The sequence below is a fragment of the Phyllobates terribilis genome, unplaced genomic scaffold (genome assembly GCF_046119375.1).
Source record: "Phyllobates terribilis strain yellow unplaced genomic scaffold, ASM4611937v1 Scaffold_5__5_contigs__length_657084704, whole genome shotgun sequence".
Classification (NCBI taxonomy): domain Eukaryota; kingdom Metazoa; phylum Chordata; class Amphibia; order Anura; family Dendrobatidae; genus Phyllobates; species Phyllobates terribilis.
Window position 1 is genome coordinate 1,570,840 of NW_027362765.1, and position 18,513 is coordinate 1,589,352.

At 40.9% G+C, this 18,513-nt stretch overlaps 1 protein-coding gene across 1 annotated transcript; it reads left to right on the forward strand.

Annotated features, from left to right (window-relative positions):
* Positions 1-1,850: 1,850 nt before the first annotated feature.
* Positions 1,851-13,656, forward strand: LOC141271689 (uncharacterized). Its single transcript, XM_073681750.1, has 6 exons — positions 1,851-2,450; positions 2,580-2,759; positions 2,843-2,966; positions 3,050-3,147; positions 3,346-3,436; positions 6,368-13,656. Exons 1-6 carry the CDS (start codon positions 2,373-2,375, stop codon positions 7,141-7,143), a joined length of 1,347 nt encoding a protein of 448 aa, XP_073537851.1. The 5' UTR covers positions 1,851-2,372; the 3' UTR covers positions 7,144-13,656.
* The last annotated feature ends 4,857 nt before the right edge of the window (positions 13,657-18,513 follow it).

Sequence of the window (18,513 nt, forward strand, 5' to 3'; positions counted from 1 at the left end):
TCCCTCATTCACCAATTTATTATCCCCGCAGTTCCGATGTAGTCCATGGCATATTGACGTCTCGTATGTCTCGCTATAGGCACAAGCAGCGTTTCATGGAGACATCATGGAAAGAAAGTTGTTGGAAAACGCACCTGTTGCAATGTTTCGAGGTTGGACACCTTTTAAAAGCCAGCGTCCTATCCCTTGGGTGTTTCTTATATAGTGATTGTCTCATGACAAGAAGATCTCGAATGTCAGAACCAATACACACACATTACATAAAGATAATACATGACACAAGAAACAAACAACCACCACCGTCCATTGAGTTACAGGATTCTAACCTGTTAATACTAGAAATATATTGCACAGGAGATACCGCAGCCGATTCCCACAAGAATAATCCTGGGAACACAGAATTAGAGATGATTGTGTCTCAGCAGTTTCTATAGGATTTAATACATTCCTAATTCCGGAGAGTAATATAAATACAGCAGAGAACAGAGGAATAAAGTTCAGAGAAGAAGCTTCATAGAAAGACAATGAAGTTACAGACGTCATTTAACCCTTTGGGAGAAAGTGATTCCAGGGACTAAATTCAGAACACGTCTCTGTAGAAGTTTACTGCGTTGTGATTGTGAATCCGCTGCGGTCGTTTCTTCTAACACCGACTATTGGAGATCAGAACTTTTATCACCGTTTCCGAGAAATGTCTGGCCACGGTGGTCTCACCAAACTTCTGCTCTTCTTCATTCTTTTTCTTGCAGGGGCCGCAGTGGAATTTCATCCAAGATTCATAGAGCCAAATAGAGAAGCGATGTTCCTTCAGTCTGATTTTAATTGATTGTTCTGTTTGTCCAACATCCACTTTATCACAAGGCACTTTATTGAGTAAATCACACCAGAACTGTAAAGGTATGTGCCCACGATCAGGAATAGCAGCGTTTTGGATGCAGCTCACCTGCGCTGCGTCCAAAACTCTGCGTTCTACATCTATTTGATGCTGCGTAAACTCACCCACGGCGCGGGTTTACAAGCATCCGCATGTCCATTTCTGTTGCAGAAACGCTCGTCTCCGCAACAGAAATTTTCACAACAGAATGTATTGGATGTGTTAAATCCACATGGTTCACTGAACACATGCGGATTTAACTGCGTGATTAGAACACAGCGTTTTGGATGGAGCCAGTATAGGCTACTTCCAAAACACTGCTATTTCCTGATCGTGGGCATATACCTTAGCAGGTAAAAAAACACCAATATCCACAGGTATCCCTTCTAATTGGTGGGAAAACTATCACCTTTAATCCTTGAACAGTTCTGGCATGACAAACATGGAAAAGTGCCCCTTTATGGATTTGAAAGAAAGTCTGTTTAGATACTTTAGCTTAATAATATCAGTTCTGATCAAATGGTTAGATAATAATTTACCCATAAGATTTACAAATTGTGAGGTTGTTTTAAAAATCTTATATTTAGGGTGTTCTTGTGTTGCCACCTTTATAAGAATCACAATGATTTTGTTTTTGTTCCGCTGATAGATACATACGACCCAACTATAAAAAACGTATTGCCCATCCAGAGGGAAAAAAACACTGTACATGGAGACATTGGCATCAAATAACTCTTGTGTTGGTGTTCTTACAAACAAGCTTTCATAAATTCCTCAAACTTCTGTGTGTGAATTAGACATGGGATCTAACGTGATAGAATATTACAGTCCGCGGAAGGCGGGAAACATACATATACACGGCCGTTGGTGATGTAGTTAGTGACGGACTCTGGCCAAATATATGTCTGTCGTCCTCATCGTGAAGTAGTTATTTCTCATGTCACGTATAATGAATATCTCCTGCAGTATTACTAATGCTGATTCCAGTGTCAGAAAATGAGACGAGAATTAGCGTTATGGAAGATGCAGACTCCGAGGAAGAGACTGCTTGTTATCTGTGGCCTAAAATATATAGGTTTTATTAGTAGATGCCAGGGAAAAAATCAGAATGTTGTATTATTATTATTATACAATTGCTGCTTGGGCCCCCACCGCCAGTTTCTGTATTTACTGGTCAGTGCCAACAAACTTGTGATTCCTACAGTCAATCAGTTGCCAAAGCAGTAAGGAGCACAACCATTGATTGGGAGCATGGAGGAGATGTCTTAGTCAGCAATTCAACTTATATTCCAGTCCATATAAGACTAGAGAATACAACATCTACACATTCTATCTCCTGATATGTTTCCCCTTATTGTCTCCAGTAATTATATTATTACACAGAATTCATTATGATGCTACATCGGCTCATCTTCTTCTCATTCAAGTCTTTACAATATTGGATCCTCTCAGTGAAGATCTTCCATAGAAGATAATTTTCCTGATTTACCTATCAAAGATGGACATGGACAGAGACAAGATGACGGAGAGGATATTACACCTCACCCTAGAGATCCTCTTCCAGCTTACTGGAGAGGTGAGAGATTCTGATGACGTCACATTACATCATTCTTATCTATGGGAATAACAGATGGACAGAACTGGAGAGGTGAGGACTCTGGAAATGTCTATAGTGAGATTTATTAATTTGTCTCTCCATTACCAGGATTACACAGTAGTGAAGAAGACCTCTAGTGAGCGCTGTCAGGACCCTGTGTCTGAGGGATGGGGAAGACCCCTGAGCCCAATCATGGGGCCTCCACCTCAACCCCAGATGCATGAGGACTTCAATGACCAGAAGATCCTAGAACTCGCCTACAAGATGATTGAGCTGCTAGCTGGAGAGGTGACACTGCTGGGAATACTGGGACATTATACAGTAACGATATGAAGGGATCGGGCGGATGACGATATCATTGTATGTGTCAGGCTCCTATAAGGTGTCAGGATGTCGCCGTCTATTTCTCCATGGAGGAGTGGGAGTATTTAGAAGGACACAAAGATCTGTACAAGGATGTCATGATGGAGGTACCCCAGCCCCTCACATCACCAGGTAATAGACAGGACTAAATACACACGGACTATAATTATCTGTATGTAAAGAATGAATTCAGTCCCTGTATGTATTTCCTCCAGATCTATCCAGCAAAAGGACAACACCAGAGAGATGTCCCTGTCCTCGTCTTTCACAGGACTGTAAACAAGAAGATCCCAATGTTCCTCAGGATCATCAGGTAGATGGAGAGAAGGTGTCATGAGATCTCCCCTATGATGTGTAGACGGCTGTGAAGTTCTTGTGCTCAGTCTTGTTTTATTCACCAGTATTATATGTTTTATACTTGTGTAATGAGAACGGTGGAGATGGCAGGATTAGAGCTGATCATAGATGTGAGTTCTCAATCTATCTGTAACTTTTGCAATATTTGTTTCAGGGTGAAGATCTGACCCATAATCATAGTACAGAGAGATATGTGAGGGGTGATGAGTGGTGTAAAGAGGAGATTCCTACAGATAACCGTCCAGGTGAGTAGTAATCACTAAATTCAGAGACGTCACGGATTCATCTCAGTCACCGGCTGTGGTTGCTTTATCGGTAGTGTAGTCCGGCCGTATCACAATCGTGTGATCACCATTTTGCCTCTAGACCACAACATTCTCCTCCACCGAAAACTGTTCAAATGACTTTGGGCTTTGAAAGCCATTTTCTATAGAGGTTATAACCTCGAAGATCCACTTACCCCCCTGGAATAAGAAGATGCTGACCGTTACCTGCCCAGATCTGTAAACTACAAAGCCAAATGACAGCGTACCTAGAATGTGCTGACAAATTAGAAAATAATATTATGATGGGCCTGTAAGAGAAAGTGGAGGGTAATGATGGTGTTGGCTTCCTAGATCCCTGATATATTATTGGATGAATCTACCTTCTCTCCCTTCTGTGCTGCTGAATATGATCATATGGTCCCTACAAGACCAGGTCCAGTCTTTCTGGCCAAACTTCGCTTTTATGATTGACAACATTAAATGTGCAGTGAGGGTCAAGTGTGAATTTCTGTACAATAACAACAGAGTTTCCCTTTATCCTGACTTTTCAATTTCTTTTAAAACCAACTAACTTCAAACAGGATTGCGATAAATTACACAAAAAACATTACACCTGTGCCATGATATATCTCTAAGCTGTGCGTGGCTGATGGCTGTAATATACATTTATTGTGTTGGCATGGCTCGAGCCCTGGTTTCATAGATTCACTCCACGTCATAAATTCCATTATGTTTTCAATCCTAAGGAATTCAGATTACTGCACAATCTCTCCTGAAATGGGGGCACTAATACTTTCTCTACTCTTCTGCTCCGGACTCATAGTAGCTCCAATGGTCTACCATAAATGAATGCAACTTCGGTTTAGTGTTGGAGCTCTCCCTTATATATACGTTGTTGTTGAGGATGTAACATATAATAAAAAAATGTCTTTTTTACAGGTTTATTCTGTATGATAGGTTGATTGTGGTGGGATCGACCGCCCTCCCTTTTGTGAGTCTGTAACTCCCTTTTGGTATTTAAAAGAAGGTCTGGTCTCTATTGCCTCTTCCAAATGCTCAAAATCTAAATTTAAGACCCCTCATCTCTGCACTATTATAAAAAGTTCTCTTTAAAATTCTAATATTTCTTCTTCAATCTCAGCTGACAGAAAATATTGGCCCTTATGATAGTTTAGATTGCCAAGAGCCACTGAGCCCCATACTCTAATTACCCCAGAGAGGTTTCTCCACTAGTTACTCATTTTTTACTGATAAAGACTGTTGAGTTTGATCATTTCAGTAGATGTGTTATTGACTATACTCAGTTTTTGACTACAGCAGTTAGTGCCCAAAATACTCAGATTTAACCACTTCCCACAGCCAGTTTTGTGTTCCTCATCAGCCCATTTTTCAGATCTGACTTGTGTCTCTTTTATGAGGTGATAACTTCACAAATGATAATCTGAAACAAATGGACCTTACAAATTATTTTCCAACTTCTCTTGAATCCAACAATCCCCTATATATGGTTATACACTACTGTCTGGGCACATGGCAGGTTAAGAAGGGAAGGAGCGCCATTTAGTTATCTGAATGCAGATCTTGCTGGAATAGTGTGCAGACACAATGTATTGGAGGCGCTGTTCATAGTCACCTGGCAGCTCAAAAGATGGCCACCACGAACAGGCTTGTCACTATCTACTCTATTTTCCAGATCCCAGGGATTGCCTTGCTCATCACCCTTTAACCCCTCTACATGGATCTGGACTTACACAGAGACCCCTAAGCTTGGGCCACGGTGTTACTTGCTGTTCAGTGGTGTGAGATCAGAACAAGAACAGTCAGGCAGCCGGGTCAGAACCAGGAGGGCAGAAAAAATACAAAATCAGAAGATACAAGAGTAGTCAGTAAACGGGCCGAGGTCACAACAGGAAACAAATACACAAGCTGGGAGCTGAGCACAGAGGACTGAACCAGAGGAGAACAAGGCTGTATCTGGCAGCTCCCGGCAATATGCTTCCACCTTTAGTAGGGTGTGGTGCTCTCCAGTTGGCTGGAGTAGGGAGCAGATTACTCCAGCTGGACTGTACACACACCCATACTGCCAGACTGGATGGTACTACTGGTTCCAGGCACCCTAATCTTAGTGGCTGGACAGAGGCTGCACCATCCAGGGCTTCTGGTTCTGACATCTCCTCCATCACCAGCGCCGCCTGCAGAATGAATAAGGCGGCGCCTGGTGACAGAAGCACACATCGCAGGAGCAGATTCCAGAGGATATGGGACACAGTGAATTCATCTATGGGAGTAGTGACTATTTTGACTCCACAGCCGCTTTCCAGAAATTATCACGAAATGGATGTTGGAGAGTGAAAATTGCACATTTGCCATTTTATTCCCAAACACATAGTACCCAGATTGTGCTACAGGAGACACACTCCGTAAATTAAGTAGGGTCTTCTCACTATAGTAATGTCAAATACATGGAGGCTAAATGTGATCTGAGCACACTGCAAGGCTCAGAAGTGAGGGTGAGATTTAACTTTGGGAGAGCGGATATTGCTGGATTAGTTTATGGAAGCTATGTTGCTTTTCAGGAGCCTTGGAGCCACTAATAATGTGGAAACCTGTTTTTCCACTGATATATGATGGACCTGAGTGGGGGCTTGTTTTTTGTGAGATGAGTAGAAGTTTTTATTGGTATTATTTTTGCCTACATAACATGGTTTGGTGGCTTTTTATTCCATATTTCGGAGGAGGAATTAACAAACAGTTGAACACTACGATCCACTGGTTCATCCTATGAGGTTTTCTATTAGACTGTGAAATGTTATTGTCCTGGTGAATAATTCAATATTTTACATAACTTTCCAGTTTAAGTAGAAATTAAAAAAATAATTCAAAAATAATAATTGGTTTTCTTCTTGGCAGATGACTGTACCAGGAGATCAGAGGGACAGCTGACATTTTCAATTTTTAAATCAGATGATCTTGAGATCCCAGAGGATACAATTGAAATGAATGCCATTACTCCAGATATACCATCATCCCTTCACAGCAAAGAGCTATCATCTGATCCTTTGAAACAGGTCCTGTCTTCTGATTCATTAGTGACTACTAAGGAAAGTCAAAGTCACAAAATAAGCATTAAACAACAAACTGCTCCTAATGCAAAGAAGCCATTTTCACTTTCAGAATATGAAGATAGTTTTTCCCTCGAAAAGTCTTTTCTTAAATATCAAAAAATTCACGCAGCAGAAAATAGATTTTCTTGTTCCAAGTGTGGGAAATATTCTAACCAGAAATCTAATCTTGATGGTCACCAGAGACTTCACACAGGGGAGAAGCCATTTTCCTGTTCAGAATGTGGGAAATATTTCACACAGAAATCAAGTTTTGTTAAGCACCAGAGAAGCCACACAGGGGAGAAGCCTTTTCCCTGTTCCGAATGTGGGAAAAGTTTTAGCCTGAAATGGAATCTTGTTAGTCACCAAAGAACTCATACAGGGGAGAAGCCTTTCTCATGTTCAGAATGTGAGAAATGTTTTAACCAGAAATCAGATTTGGTTAAGCACCAGAGAACTCACACACAGGAGAAGCCTTTTTCCTGTTCAGAATGTGGGAAATGTTTTACACGGAAATCAACTCTTAATAAACATCAGAGAACTCACAAAGGGGAGAAGCCTTTTTCATGTTCAGAATGTTAGAAATGTTTTAGTTGAAATTTTTTTCTTGTTAAAGAGGTTGTGCACTACTAGGACAACCGCTTGTCATTTCTTGTGTTTGGCCTTGTTAAAAATAAAAGCACTCGGGGCATGGCGATGCTGAGGAGCTGAGAGGACGCAGGAGATCTGAGCTCCCGCTATCCGGCTCATAATCCTATACTCACCAGACCCTGATTTTCATTTATGTGCCCTGCAGCACAGCTCCGGAGAAGCGGGGAGCGGCTGGGCTTCTGAGGAACTGCTACGGAGAGGGCTCTGATCCATCGCGCTCTGTGGACCACGGCAGAGTAAACTCTCTGAGGAGCGGCGGCCATCTTGAGGGTTCTACACGTGGCGCAGCTCACAGGCGCCACTGAAAATATATGCTGACAGTCGGTCTCCCTCTGAAAGGCCTGAGGAGCGACGGGCTTCTGGAGAGGTGCAGCAGTGAGTGTACCGGACAACCCGGTCCCGAGGCCTGTCTAGGGGCCATTGGAATATCTGAAGGAGGGAAACACAGCAGCCACATCCTAACTCTGCAAGGGGAAGTGTAAGCCCTGGGGCATGAGACTCTCAGCCTATATTTAGTCCCTTGCATTCATATATGGTACACAGAGTGACTGAAACAATATACAAAGCAACCAGAAACCACTATTTCCTCCAACTTTTATTATTGGAAATAACATATGTTTTCTACTGAAACTGGCATATAATTTATAAAAGATATTACTGAGGCACCGCTGCAGTAAAGATACCAGGTGGCAGCATTGTCCAGACACTGACCTCTACATAATAAATCTGCATAATATACAATTGGAGTAAACATAATACAATATATTCTGCCTATAACGTTACAAAATGAGCCGAGGGAAAAACTCTAGTATAGAAAATAAATTGAAAGACTTTGCCAGAGGGGACCCCCAGGAAAATTCTCGATTGAGAAAGGGGCCAACATCCTTGTCACATAAAACAACGGATCAACGTAAGAGTAATGTATCTGATGAGGAGGAGGGGGAGTGACACGAAGAAATGACTTTGAAGCAAGTTGCTGACCAACTTTTAGAAGCTATATCCACTTGCAAGAACTGTGACCGGATAGATAGAGGAGGTTCTTTCAGATGTGGGCCTACTCCGCCAAGACATGCAAACTATGAAGAAACGTGTCACTAAGGCTGAGACAAGGGTATCAGAACTGGAAGATAAACTGCCACCTATTGTTAATAAGTTGACCAAGGTGGCGGGATCCATAACACCTGGCGCCAAAAAGCTGATGACCTAGAAAATCAAATGCGAAGAAATAATATATGAATTATTGGCCTACCAGAACGAACAGAGGGTCAGCATCCTGAAATCTATTTGGAAAATTGGCTTAAATCTACCCTAGGAGATGAATACTCCCCGGTCTTTGCTGTGGAAAGGGCCCACAGAGTTCCAGCAAACCCCCCCCCCTCCTGGGGCCCCTCCTAGACCCCTTCTTGCTAGACTGATGAATTCTAAGGTCAGAGATACCATCCTGAGTTTAGCATGACAAAAAGGCTCTATTAAATACAACAATTCTGCAATTTCTATTTTCCCTGATTTTTCTGTGGAACTACAAAAACAGAGAGCCCAATTTATGGATGTAAAGAAGAAACTTAAAGACAAAGGGATTATCTATGCAATGGCTTATCCTGCTTGTCTCAGAATTGTTTCTGGAAACTCTACTACTTTCTTTGCTACCCCGGAGGAAGCGTTGGAGTGGCTCCAATTGCACCTAGAGCCTGGAAAAGGGTGACAGACACCCTTTGTGCCTCCGTTCCTATATTGAATATTGGGTTTGATGTAATTTGATACACCTTTTACATATGCGGGAGTTCAGACTTTGCATCGTCAAAGACAACATAATACCTCACACTGGGATCAGTGTTGGTATTCCCCGAAAGGAAGCGTTATAAGAAAAGTTTACTTCTTGTTTTGGTTGTGTTTAGGGTTGTTGTTTACAAGTTGAATGCTGTCAAAGTGCTCAATCCTTTTTGCTTTGTCTCCATGCAATATAATTTGTTGGGACCTATAGGGGCGATAGATCAACCTGGTGAGCCCCATAAATATATAAATTGGGTGGAAATTATTGGATACGTCAAACGGGAAATAATGAATATGAGCAGTAATTGTGTAATGGCCTTTTGTTTCTACCCCTCATATTTATTCCCATCTTCTTATATTAGGTAAATGGCATCGCAACTGAAATGTATGACATGGAATATAAGAGGTCTTAAATCCCCTAAGAAGAGGGTTAAAGTATTCTCGCAAATCAAAAATTACCAGCCACATATCCTGGCTTTGGTCGAAACACACCTCACTAGAGATTCAGCTAGGTGGCTAAATAAACCCTGGCTGCAATGGTCAATACACTCTTACCATACAAGCTGTTCAAAAGGAGTTTCGCTTTTAATCCACAAGGCCATTAGCTGGGAGGCCCGCAGAGACTCAGAGGGAAGATTTGTTTTTATAAATGCTATAATTGATTCTAGAGAGTATGTAATACTATGTATATAAAACCCACCTCCTGCTAATCTAATAATTGTCCAAAAGGCAGTAAGCTTCGCACTAAACTACCCGGATGCTCAGGTCTTGTGTATGGGGGATTTCAACCGGATTATGGATGAAAATTTAAATAGATTGAGAATTGGTGACAACACCAGAACGACAATAACACCATTTTCTAATTTGTTTTCAACCTATATGGAGAGTATTGGTTGGATAGACTTGTGGAGATTACATGACCCCGGAACTAAAGAATACACATGTTACTCCTCAACCAAATCTACGTTATCGCGGTTAGATTATATTTTCATTCCTAGTAATATCGCAACGTGGGTACATAGTATTGAGCATGGGGTAAGAGGGATCTCAGACCATAGTCCGGTGATACTAACGCTTAAATTTGACCAGGTACGAGACAGACCCACATGGAAACTTAATCCCTTTTGGTTAAAATTAATTGGTCCTGATGATAGAATACCGGATCAAATAGACTGTTTAGTGGAAGTACATCTGTTGCCAAGGAATATTAAGATTTTTTGGGATACACTGAAGGCATACCTTAGAGGATGCCTCTCCTCCACTATGACATACATCAAGAGAACGACTTCACAGGTTGATACCGAGTTTGAACATAGGTTAAAGGAAGCTGAACAGACTTATGTTTCAGACCCTTTATGATGAGAATAGAGTAAACTGGCTACATTCCTATAGATTGTATACACAAAACGTTGACACTAAATCTAAATGTAAACTATTCTTCACTAGACAATCATATTTTGAATTGGGGAACCAATCAAGTAAGTTGTTGGCCTTTATGGTCCGCAAACATAAAGACTCTAGTGCTATTCTTAGGATTCGAACATTAGGGGGCCAGATAGTCACTACGGCAGAAGATATTCTAAGTAGCTTTCATAACTTTTATAAATCATTATATAAATCCCAAAGTGCCCATAATAAATTGGAATGTCTCACTTATTTGGCAGATCTTGATTTTCCCAAATTAAGTGTCTCACAACAATCCCTTTTAGATGCAGATATCTCTTTAAAGGAAATAAATGCAGCCTTGGCAGATAAGGCTTAGGGTAACGCTCCGGGCCCTGATGGCCTACCACTAGAGCTCTACCATAGATACCAAAAGGTCTTGATGCCGCACCTTTTAGAGACTTTCTCAGAGGCGATGCAAAGTGGTTCCTTGCCTGAATCCTTTTATGATGCCAATATTATTGTCCTAAAAAAAAAGGGGAAAGATCCTCTGGAGTGTGGATCATATTGCCCTATTTCACTATTAAACGTGTATTACAAAATTCTTACAAAAATTCTAGCCATGAAACTTAATAAGGTGATACTATCTGTTGTCCAGCCGGACCAAACAGGTTTTATGCCAGGAAAAAATACTTCTATTAACATTAGAAGGGAGCAATCAATAGCTCAATATAGCTCTTTGATACCGGGAAATGATTGAGCCTTGACTTCATTGGATACGGCCAAGGCTTTTGACTCGTTGGAGTGGCCGTTTTTATTTGCTTGCCTAGAGAAATTTGGTCATGGCCCTAAATTTCGGGTCTGGATTCAAACATTGTACGCGGCCCCCAAAGCTAAGATAGTGATAAATAATATATCCTCCACATCTTCTTCATTGGAATGGGGAACCAAAAGGGATGCCCTTTGTCTCCGGTTCTATTCGCTCTAGCAATTGAAGCATTGGCTATAAGAATACGATTATCTGAGGATATCAGTGGAATTACAATTGCAAACAGAACTGACAAAATTGGTTTATATGCAGATGACATGATAATTTTTATGGACAAGGTTAAAGATACTCTCCCATCTGTTATATCTACTATTGATAAATTTAGTGAATATTCGGATCTCTTTATAAATTGGGATAAGTCTTCTCTTATGTCTCTGTCGCCCACTCCGAATACTGATTTGGAAGCGTTATCTCCTTTACCTGTAGTGTCCTGTTTCAGATACATGGGAATTGTGATTGTTAGAAATGATAGAGAGGACCTCTAAAGTAATACTCTCCCTTTATTAGAATAATAAGCTAAATGTAAATTTTCCTTGTGGGGGAGATTACCGCTATCAGTGTCAGGAAGGATTAACTTAATTAAGATGATCTTCCTCCCTAAATTTAATTATATATTACAACATGGTGCAGTACCGGTCCCTAAAAAATTCTTCACATCTCTTAACTCTTTGATGTCCACATTTATTTGGGGAAACTCCAGACATAAACTCAGGTTATCTATCGTTCAAAGTCGTAAAGATATGGGAGGAGCAGCTCTGCTTGACTTCCATCTATATTATTTAGCAGGTCAACTAAAAGCGATCCGTAGTTGGATGCCGGACTCCCAGTTACCGAATTCTGAGAACCACTTGCCACACGTTTTTAGGCACAGGTTGTTTATTGGGTTTTTTAGAATTTAATAAATCGACTACCATTAAGTTGTTACCCCTACATACATTGGCGAGAACGGTATGGAAACAGGCAAACAAAAGAATTGACTTTACACATGTTATAGCTGAATACCTATATGGGGGAATCCGTGCTTTGCGACATTAGTGGAACATCCATCTGCCCCCTTTTGGATAGCTAGTGGGGTCTATTTGTTAAAAGACATTTATGAAAGGTCTATACTGATGTCATTTGAACGGGTGCAAAATAAATTCAAAATTCCAAGATCTCAATTCTTCAGGTACCATCAACTTAGAACTGGGCTCAGATCTCACTTACAAAATTTAGAAATAAATCAAACTATTTCCTCATTTCCCTTAATAGGAATACTTAATTCTCAAGGTCCACAAGGTCTTATATCCAGCTTGTATACATACTTGCTATCAACAGGCTTAGATCGGAACCCTTTACAAAAAATAAGTGGAGACTTCTAATTCCGAATATGGGGGAGGAGGAATGGGAGGAAGTTTTGGAGTCCCCGTTCTTTGTCTCCCCCTCCATCAATAATAAGCTGATTCAGCTATATATTATTCATCAGTCATACCTCACACCCCTCAGACTATATCAAATGGGACGTTCCTCTAATTCAGAATGTTTACGATGTCATACCATAGATGCTGACTTTGTTCATTTAATTTGGGACTGCTCCATTATTAGGTCCTTCTGGCAGGAACCTCTTTATTATCTTCCTTAGTATCCATCCCCATTCCATGTGATCCTCTGATTTGCCTTTTTGGGTAATGGAGGATGATGCCTGGGATCATTATATTAAGATTTTTTTTAGAGAAACCTTATTTTTGGCCAGGAAATTGTTGTCACTGAGATGGATGGGCAATACACAGCCAACATTGCGATCTTGGATCGCACTGGTTAACTCAATCATCCCATTCGAAAAGATAGTATTCCAAAACCGAGGTTGTTCATTAAAATTTTCCAAAATATGGGACTATTGGAATTCTTCGTGTCTTTCGGTCTCTACTTAGGCAAAGGGTTTGAGGTGGGAGAGTAAATTTGAAAGGGGTGTGAGAATAAATAGAAAACTACAAGTTATAAGTGACAAAGAGTTTGCTTATAGGGGCAGACATTTAGATCCATATATATTACGATGAGAGTCAATCTAAGCATGGAAAGGATAAAGAGATAAAGACAGCACAAGTTTGATAAGTTGTGGTTGAGGGTTCAAAGTTTGGATTGTATCCTAATTAGGTAAATACCCTTTTTTTCTCCTTTTTGTATAAATCCAGAAGATGCGACATCCACAGGGCAAAGAAATTATTTATATGCATGCGAAAACCCATCCGACCAGTTTATTTTATTGTGTTCTCATCGATGTAAGAGATGTAAATCTGTGTTGATGTGATGTCTCTGGATGCTTTCTATTACCAAATGCAATGTGTAATTGTTTATAAAATTGTTTAATAAAACAAATTAAATTAAAATAAATAAATAAAAGCACTCAATCTCCCGTTCCATGCCTCTGCTGTTCCAGTGGTGTCAGCACTTACGTTCCCGGGGCTCACATAGGCTTGTTACATCACACGAGCCCTGTGCCCAATCAGCTTCACTCTCCCCATCTTTGAATTGATTGAACATCAACAGGAAGCCAGGGCTGCGGCTGCTTTCTGACTTACTCAGGATGTTCGATTAGTGCGAAGGTGGGGACAGTGACACAAGCGCTGATTGGGCGCAGGGCTCATAAGACGTAACAACCTCACATGAGCCCCAGGAATGCAAGTGCCGATGCCGCTGGAACAGTGGCGGCATGGGAGATTAGTTTAGGAACCAAACATGAGGAATGAGAAGGGGTTGTCCAAGTAGTGGACAATCCCTTTAAACATCCAAAATCCCACACAGAGAAGCCATTATCATACCTAGAGTGTGAAATATGAATTACTGGAAAATCGTATTTTGTTGACCATTAAAAATAACTCAGACAGGGAGAAACTATATGTGTTATTGACAAATTGTAAAGAAATGTAAAAGTGCAATAGGGTCTTCTTATCCACGTTAAAAGGTTGATAATTAAAGGTAGAACCACTCACCTTATGAGGCTGTGGGAGACAAAACTGTTATAGAGCCTGAAAACCAGATGCAGCAGCTTCCATGAGACGGTAGATTTATGTAGCAGGATTGTAAGTGGAACATGACACAATTAGTGGTATGATAAAATTGTAGGTTTATTGTCGACGCGTTTCAGAGTCCACTGACTCCTTCTTCAGTATAGCCATACATAAATAACAAGGTAATACAGATGTACATGATTTCAATACAGAAAAATTATAAAAAGACGCTTAGAGCAGAGGGAGGCGTATGTACAGTCACATGTCAAAATACCGTGTATCAAGTTATATACTTGCCTATTTATTGTAAAATGAAGAGGAAATACATGTGTTTAACTGTGCTGAAATTAAAAATAAAAAGGGTTAAAATAAAGTGGATAATCAAAAAGTGTCTATTTTAAAGTGATGCGCTCACGGAGATATGATCCCAGTGCTGGTGAGAAGGAAAAAAAGGGGGCGGAGGTTGCCACAAACTGACTTGTTACGTGTTGTGCTATATCCCAATCACATTCGACAGTGTGTCCATGGATAATGCTGATATATACAATGAGTACGGAAAGTATTCAGACCCCTTTAAATGGCGCCAGGTCTCAACACGCCTGTTGGCATACAGCCTTCATCAGGGAAGGGGGGAAATATTTTAATTAAAGCAGTAGGTCCCCGGACGGGAACACATCAGAAACCCGATCGCGATTCCACCCGTGGTTGTTAGGGGCACATGACAGCTGATCAGATCAGTGGTCATGTGTGGGAAAAAATGCAGGCTCAGCACCGGAGTCTGCATTAAAAAGGGAAAAGGGGGAAGCGACCTATGACATACCTGTACATCATAGGTTGTAAAGGGGTTAAATATCAGCAAGGACCACCAATAGTAAAAGGTCATATATTAAATTGAACCCGGAACATGAGCGGTGCATGTAGCCAATCCAAAACCCCGAGGCCAAGTCATCCGAGGGGCTGGTGTAGATGACGCGAGTGTGTTCACGAACACATGATGAGTCACATGATTGGGAGCCAGGCACGTGATCCGCTCCGGGCTCAGATAGACGCGGCAAGTGACACCGCCAGTGGGTCCGAAAGACTCATGCGCACAGTGCTGGGAACGTGCAGATAATATAATGAAAGGTCCGGGGTCAGAAAAAGGATGGTAAATAAACCAACAAATATACAGTGGTGGCCAAAAGTATTGGCACCCCTGCAATTCTGTCAGATAATACTCAGTTTCTTCCTGAAAATGATTGCAATCACAAATTCTTTGGTATTTTTATCTTCATTTAATTTGCTTGCAAGGAAAAAGCACAAAAGAGAATGAAGCAAAAATCAAATCATTGATCATTTCACACAAAACTCCAAAAATGGGCCAGACAAAAGTATTGGCACCCTCAGCCTAATACTTGATTGCACAACCTTTAGCCAAAATAACTGCGAACAACCGCTTCCGGTAACCATCAATGAGTTTCTTACAATGCTCTGCTGGAATTGTAGACCATTCTTCTTTGGCAAACTGCTCCAGGTCCCTGATATTTGAAGGGTGACTTCTCCAAACTGCCATTTTGAGATCTCTCCACAGGTGTTCTATGGGATTCAGGTCTGGACTCATTGCTGGCCACCTTAGAAGTCTCCAGTGCTTTCTCTAAAACCATTTTATAGTGCTTTTGGAAGTGTGTTTTGGGTTATTGTCCTGCTGGAAGACCCATGACCTCTGAGGGAGACCCAGCTTTCTCACACTGGGCCCTACATTATGCTGCAAAATTTGTTGGTAGTCTTCAGACTTCATAATGCCATACACACGGTCCAGTGCCAGAGGCAAAACATCAGGGAACCTCCGCCATGTTTGACTGTAGGGACCGTGTTCTTTTCTTTGAATGCCTCATCTGACCAGAGAACATTCTTCCAAAACATTTTAGGCTTTCTCAGGTAAGTTTTGGCAAACTCCAACCTGGCTTTTTTATGTCTCGGGATAAGAAGTGGGGTCTTCCTGGGTATCCTACCATAAAGTCCCTTTTCATTCAGACGCCGACGGATAGTACGGGTTGACACTGTTGTACCATCGGACTGCAGGGCAGCTTGAACTTGTTTGGATGTTAGTCGAGGTTCTTTATCCACCATCTGCACAATCTTGCGTTGAAATCTCTCGTCAATTTTTCTTTTCCGTCCACATCTAGGGAGGTTAGCCACAGTTCCATGGGCTTTAAACTTCTTGATGACACTGCGCACGGAAGACACAGAAACATTCAGGTCTTTGGAGATGGACTTGTAGCCTTGAGATTGCTCATGCTTCCTCACTATTTGGTTTCTCAAGTCCTCAGACAGTTCTTTGGTCTTCTTTCTTTTCTCCATGCTCAATGTGGTACACACAAGGACACAGGACAGAGGTTGAGTCAACTTTAATCCATGTTAACTGGCTGCAAGTGTGATTTAGTTATTGCCAACACCTGTTAGGTGCCACAGGTAAGTTACAGGTGCTGTTAATTACACAAATTAGAGAAGCATCACATGATTTTTCAAACAGTGCCAATTCTTTTGTCCACCCCCTTTTTTAGGTCTGGTGTGGAATTGTATCCAATTTGGCTTTAGGACAATTATTTTTGTGTTTTTTTCATTGAAGACAAATTAAATGAAGATAATAATACCAAAGAAATTGTGATTGCAATCATTTTCAGGAAGAAACTGAGTATTATCTGACAGAATTGCAGGGGTGCCAATACTTTTGGCCACCACTGTATACATGGAGACATACTGAATTAAGAACAATTGTTTTACAGAGGTTATGAACAATTATAAATACAAGAATTCCCATATACACATATACAATAAAACATATGTTGTGTATAAACGAAATATTATTACATAAAAAATATGGATAAATAAATCACATCGTAAAACAAAAAAGTGTTAAAGTTATGTGAAAGGTTATAATTTTGTGAGTGAATGTGTAAATGTATGGAAAACATGATTAGTGTACATACATGAAATACCTATAGAAATAAAATGCATTCAGAATTGTCTCTATATAGAATACAAATGTACATATATACACAAAAGCACATATTATGACAGAATTAGTTGTCTATGAATAAGGTGCATGAAAAATAAAGTGCAATGTGAAATATAATAACTGTACACATATATATATAGAATATGTACCTAAAGTTACACATGCAAACATATATTAAGTGTGTACCCAAGAACAATTCTTATATGCATAAAAAACAATAGAATAAGAGGGATAAGTAGATTAATGTATATACGGGTCCGCTTCAGTGGTCTTAAATATCCAGGAAAATCACAAGACTGAAATATTATTAATTTATATAGCACCATTGGTTCCATGGTGCATGAGAAAGGGTTACACACAAAATACAGATATCACTTACAGTAAATGATCTAACAATGATAGACTGGTACAGAGGGAAGAGGACCCAGACCTTGTGGGCTTACATTTATAGGATGGTGGGGAAGGAGGCAGTAGGTTGAGGGAGATGCAGCAGCTCTAGTGGTGGTGAGGCGGCAGTGTGGTCATTGCAGGTTCTAAGCTTTCTTGAAGACATGGGTTTTCAAGTTCCATCTGAAGGATCCGAATGTGGCAGATAATTAGACATGTTGAGGCACAGAATTCAAGAAGATGGGAGATATTCGGGAGAAGTCTTGGAGGGAGGCGATTGGGTGAGGAACGAATAAGTGTGGAGGAGAAAAGGAGGTTTTGGGAGGACCGGAGATTACGTGAGGGAATATATTGGGAGATTAGTTCAGAGATGAACAGAGGAGAAAGGTTATGAATGGCTTTGTAGGTCAGTGATAGTAGTTTGAACTGGATACGCTGGGCAATTGGGAGCCAGTGAAGGGATTTGCAAAGAGAGATGAACTATAGATAATAGGTTTTGGCTTACAAATTTTATTGTAAAATACTGACCAAATACTGAACATGTGAATGTAGCCTTAATCTTTGTATATGGATTTTCAGTAACAGCTCGGTCATCTGCGGAGGTTCCCCTATACCTATGATTAGGCTGTGCCAACGTAATTGCACACACGGTTACTTGGTGTAACGCTGGTGGATGTTGACCCACAGGGCCACGGGCCGGGCTTACCCTGGAGGGGCATAACTAGGTGTCTACCAGGTCTTCACTAGAGCCTCTGGTGGAGAGGATAGGATGGGCTGCTGGTAGACATCGGGTACTACTCAATGGTAGTTCCCAGGACCGCAGCTGCTGGTGGAAGAGTCAGTGACACGAGTGCGAGGTATAACAGGAGCAACAAACTGGACACTAGCAGAGTGAACTGGCCAGGAACCAATATTCAGCAGTAAGCGGTGGGTGGAGCTGCCTAATA

What these genes read in the sequence shown, in the direction of transcription:
- LOC141271689 (XM_073681750.1), top strand. Translation starts at nt 2,373, where the DNA reads ATGGACATGGACAGAGACAAGATGACGGAGAGGATATTACACCTCACC. An exon ending in ATGTTCCTCAGGATCATCAG is followed by an intron (nt 3,148 to 3,345) that starts GTAGATGGAGAG and finishes TATTTGTTTCAG; the next exon opens with GGTGAAGATCTGACCCATAA. An exon ending in TCCTACAGATAACCGTCCAG is followed by an intron (nt 3,437 to 6,367) that starts GTGAGTAGTAAT and finishes TCTTCTTGGCAG; the next exon opens with ATGACTGTACCAGGAGATCA.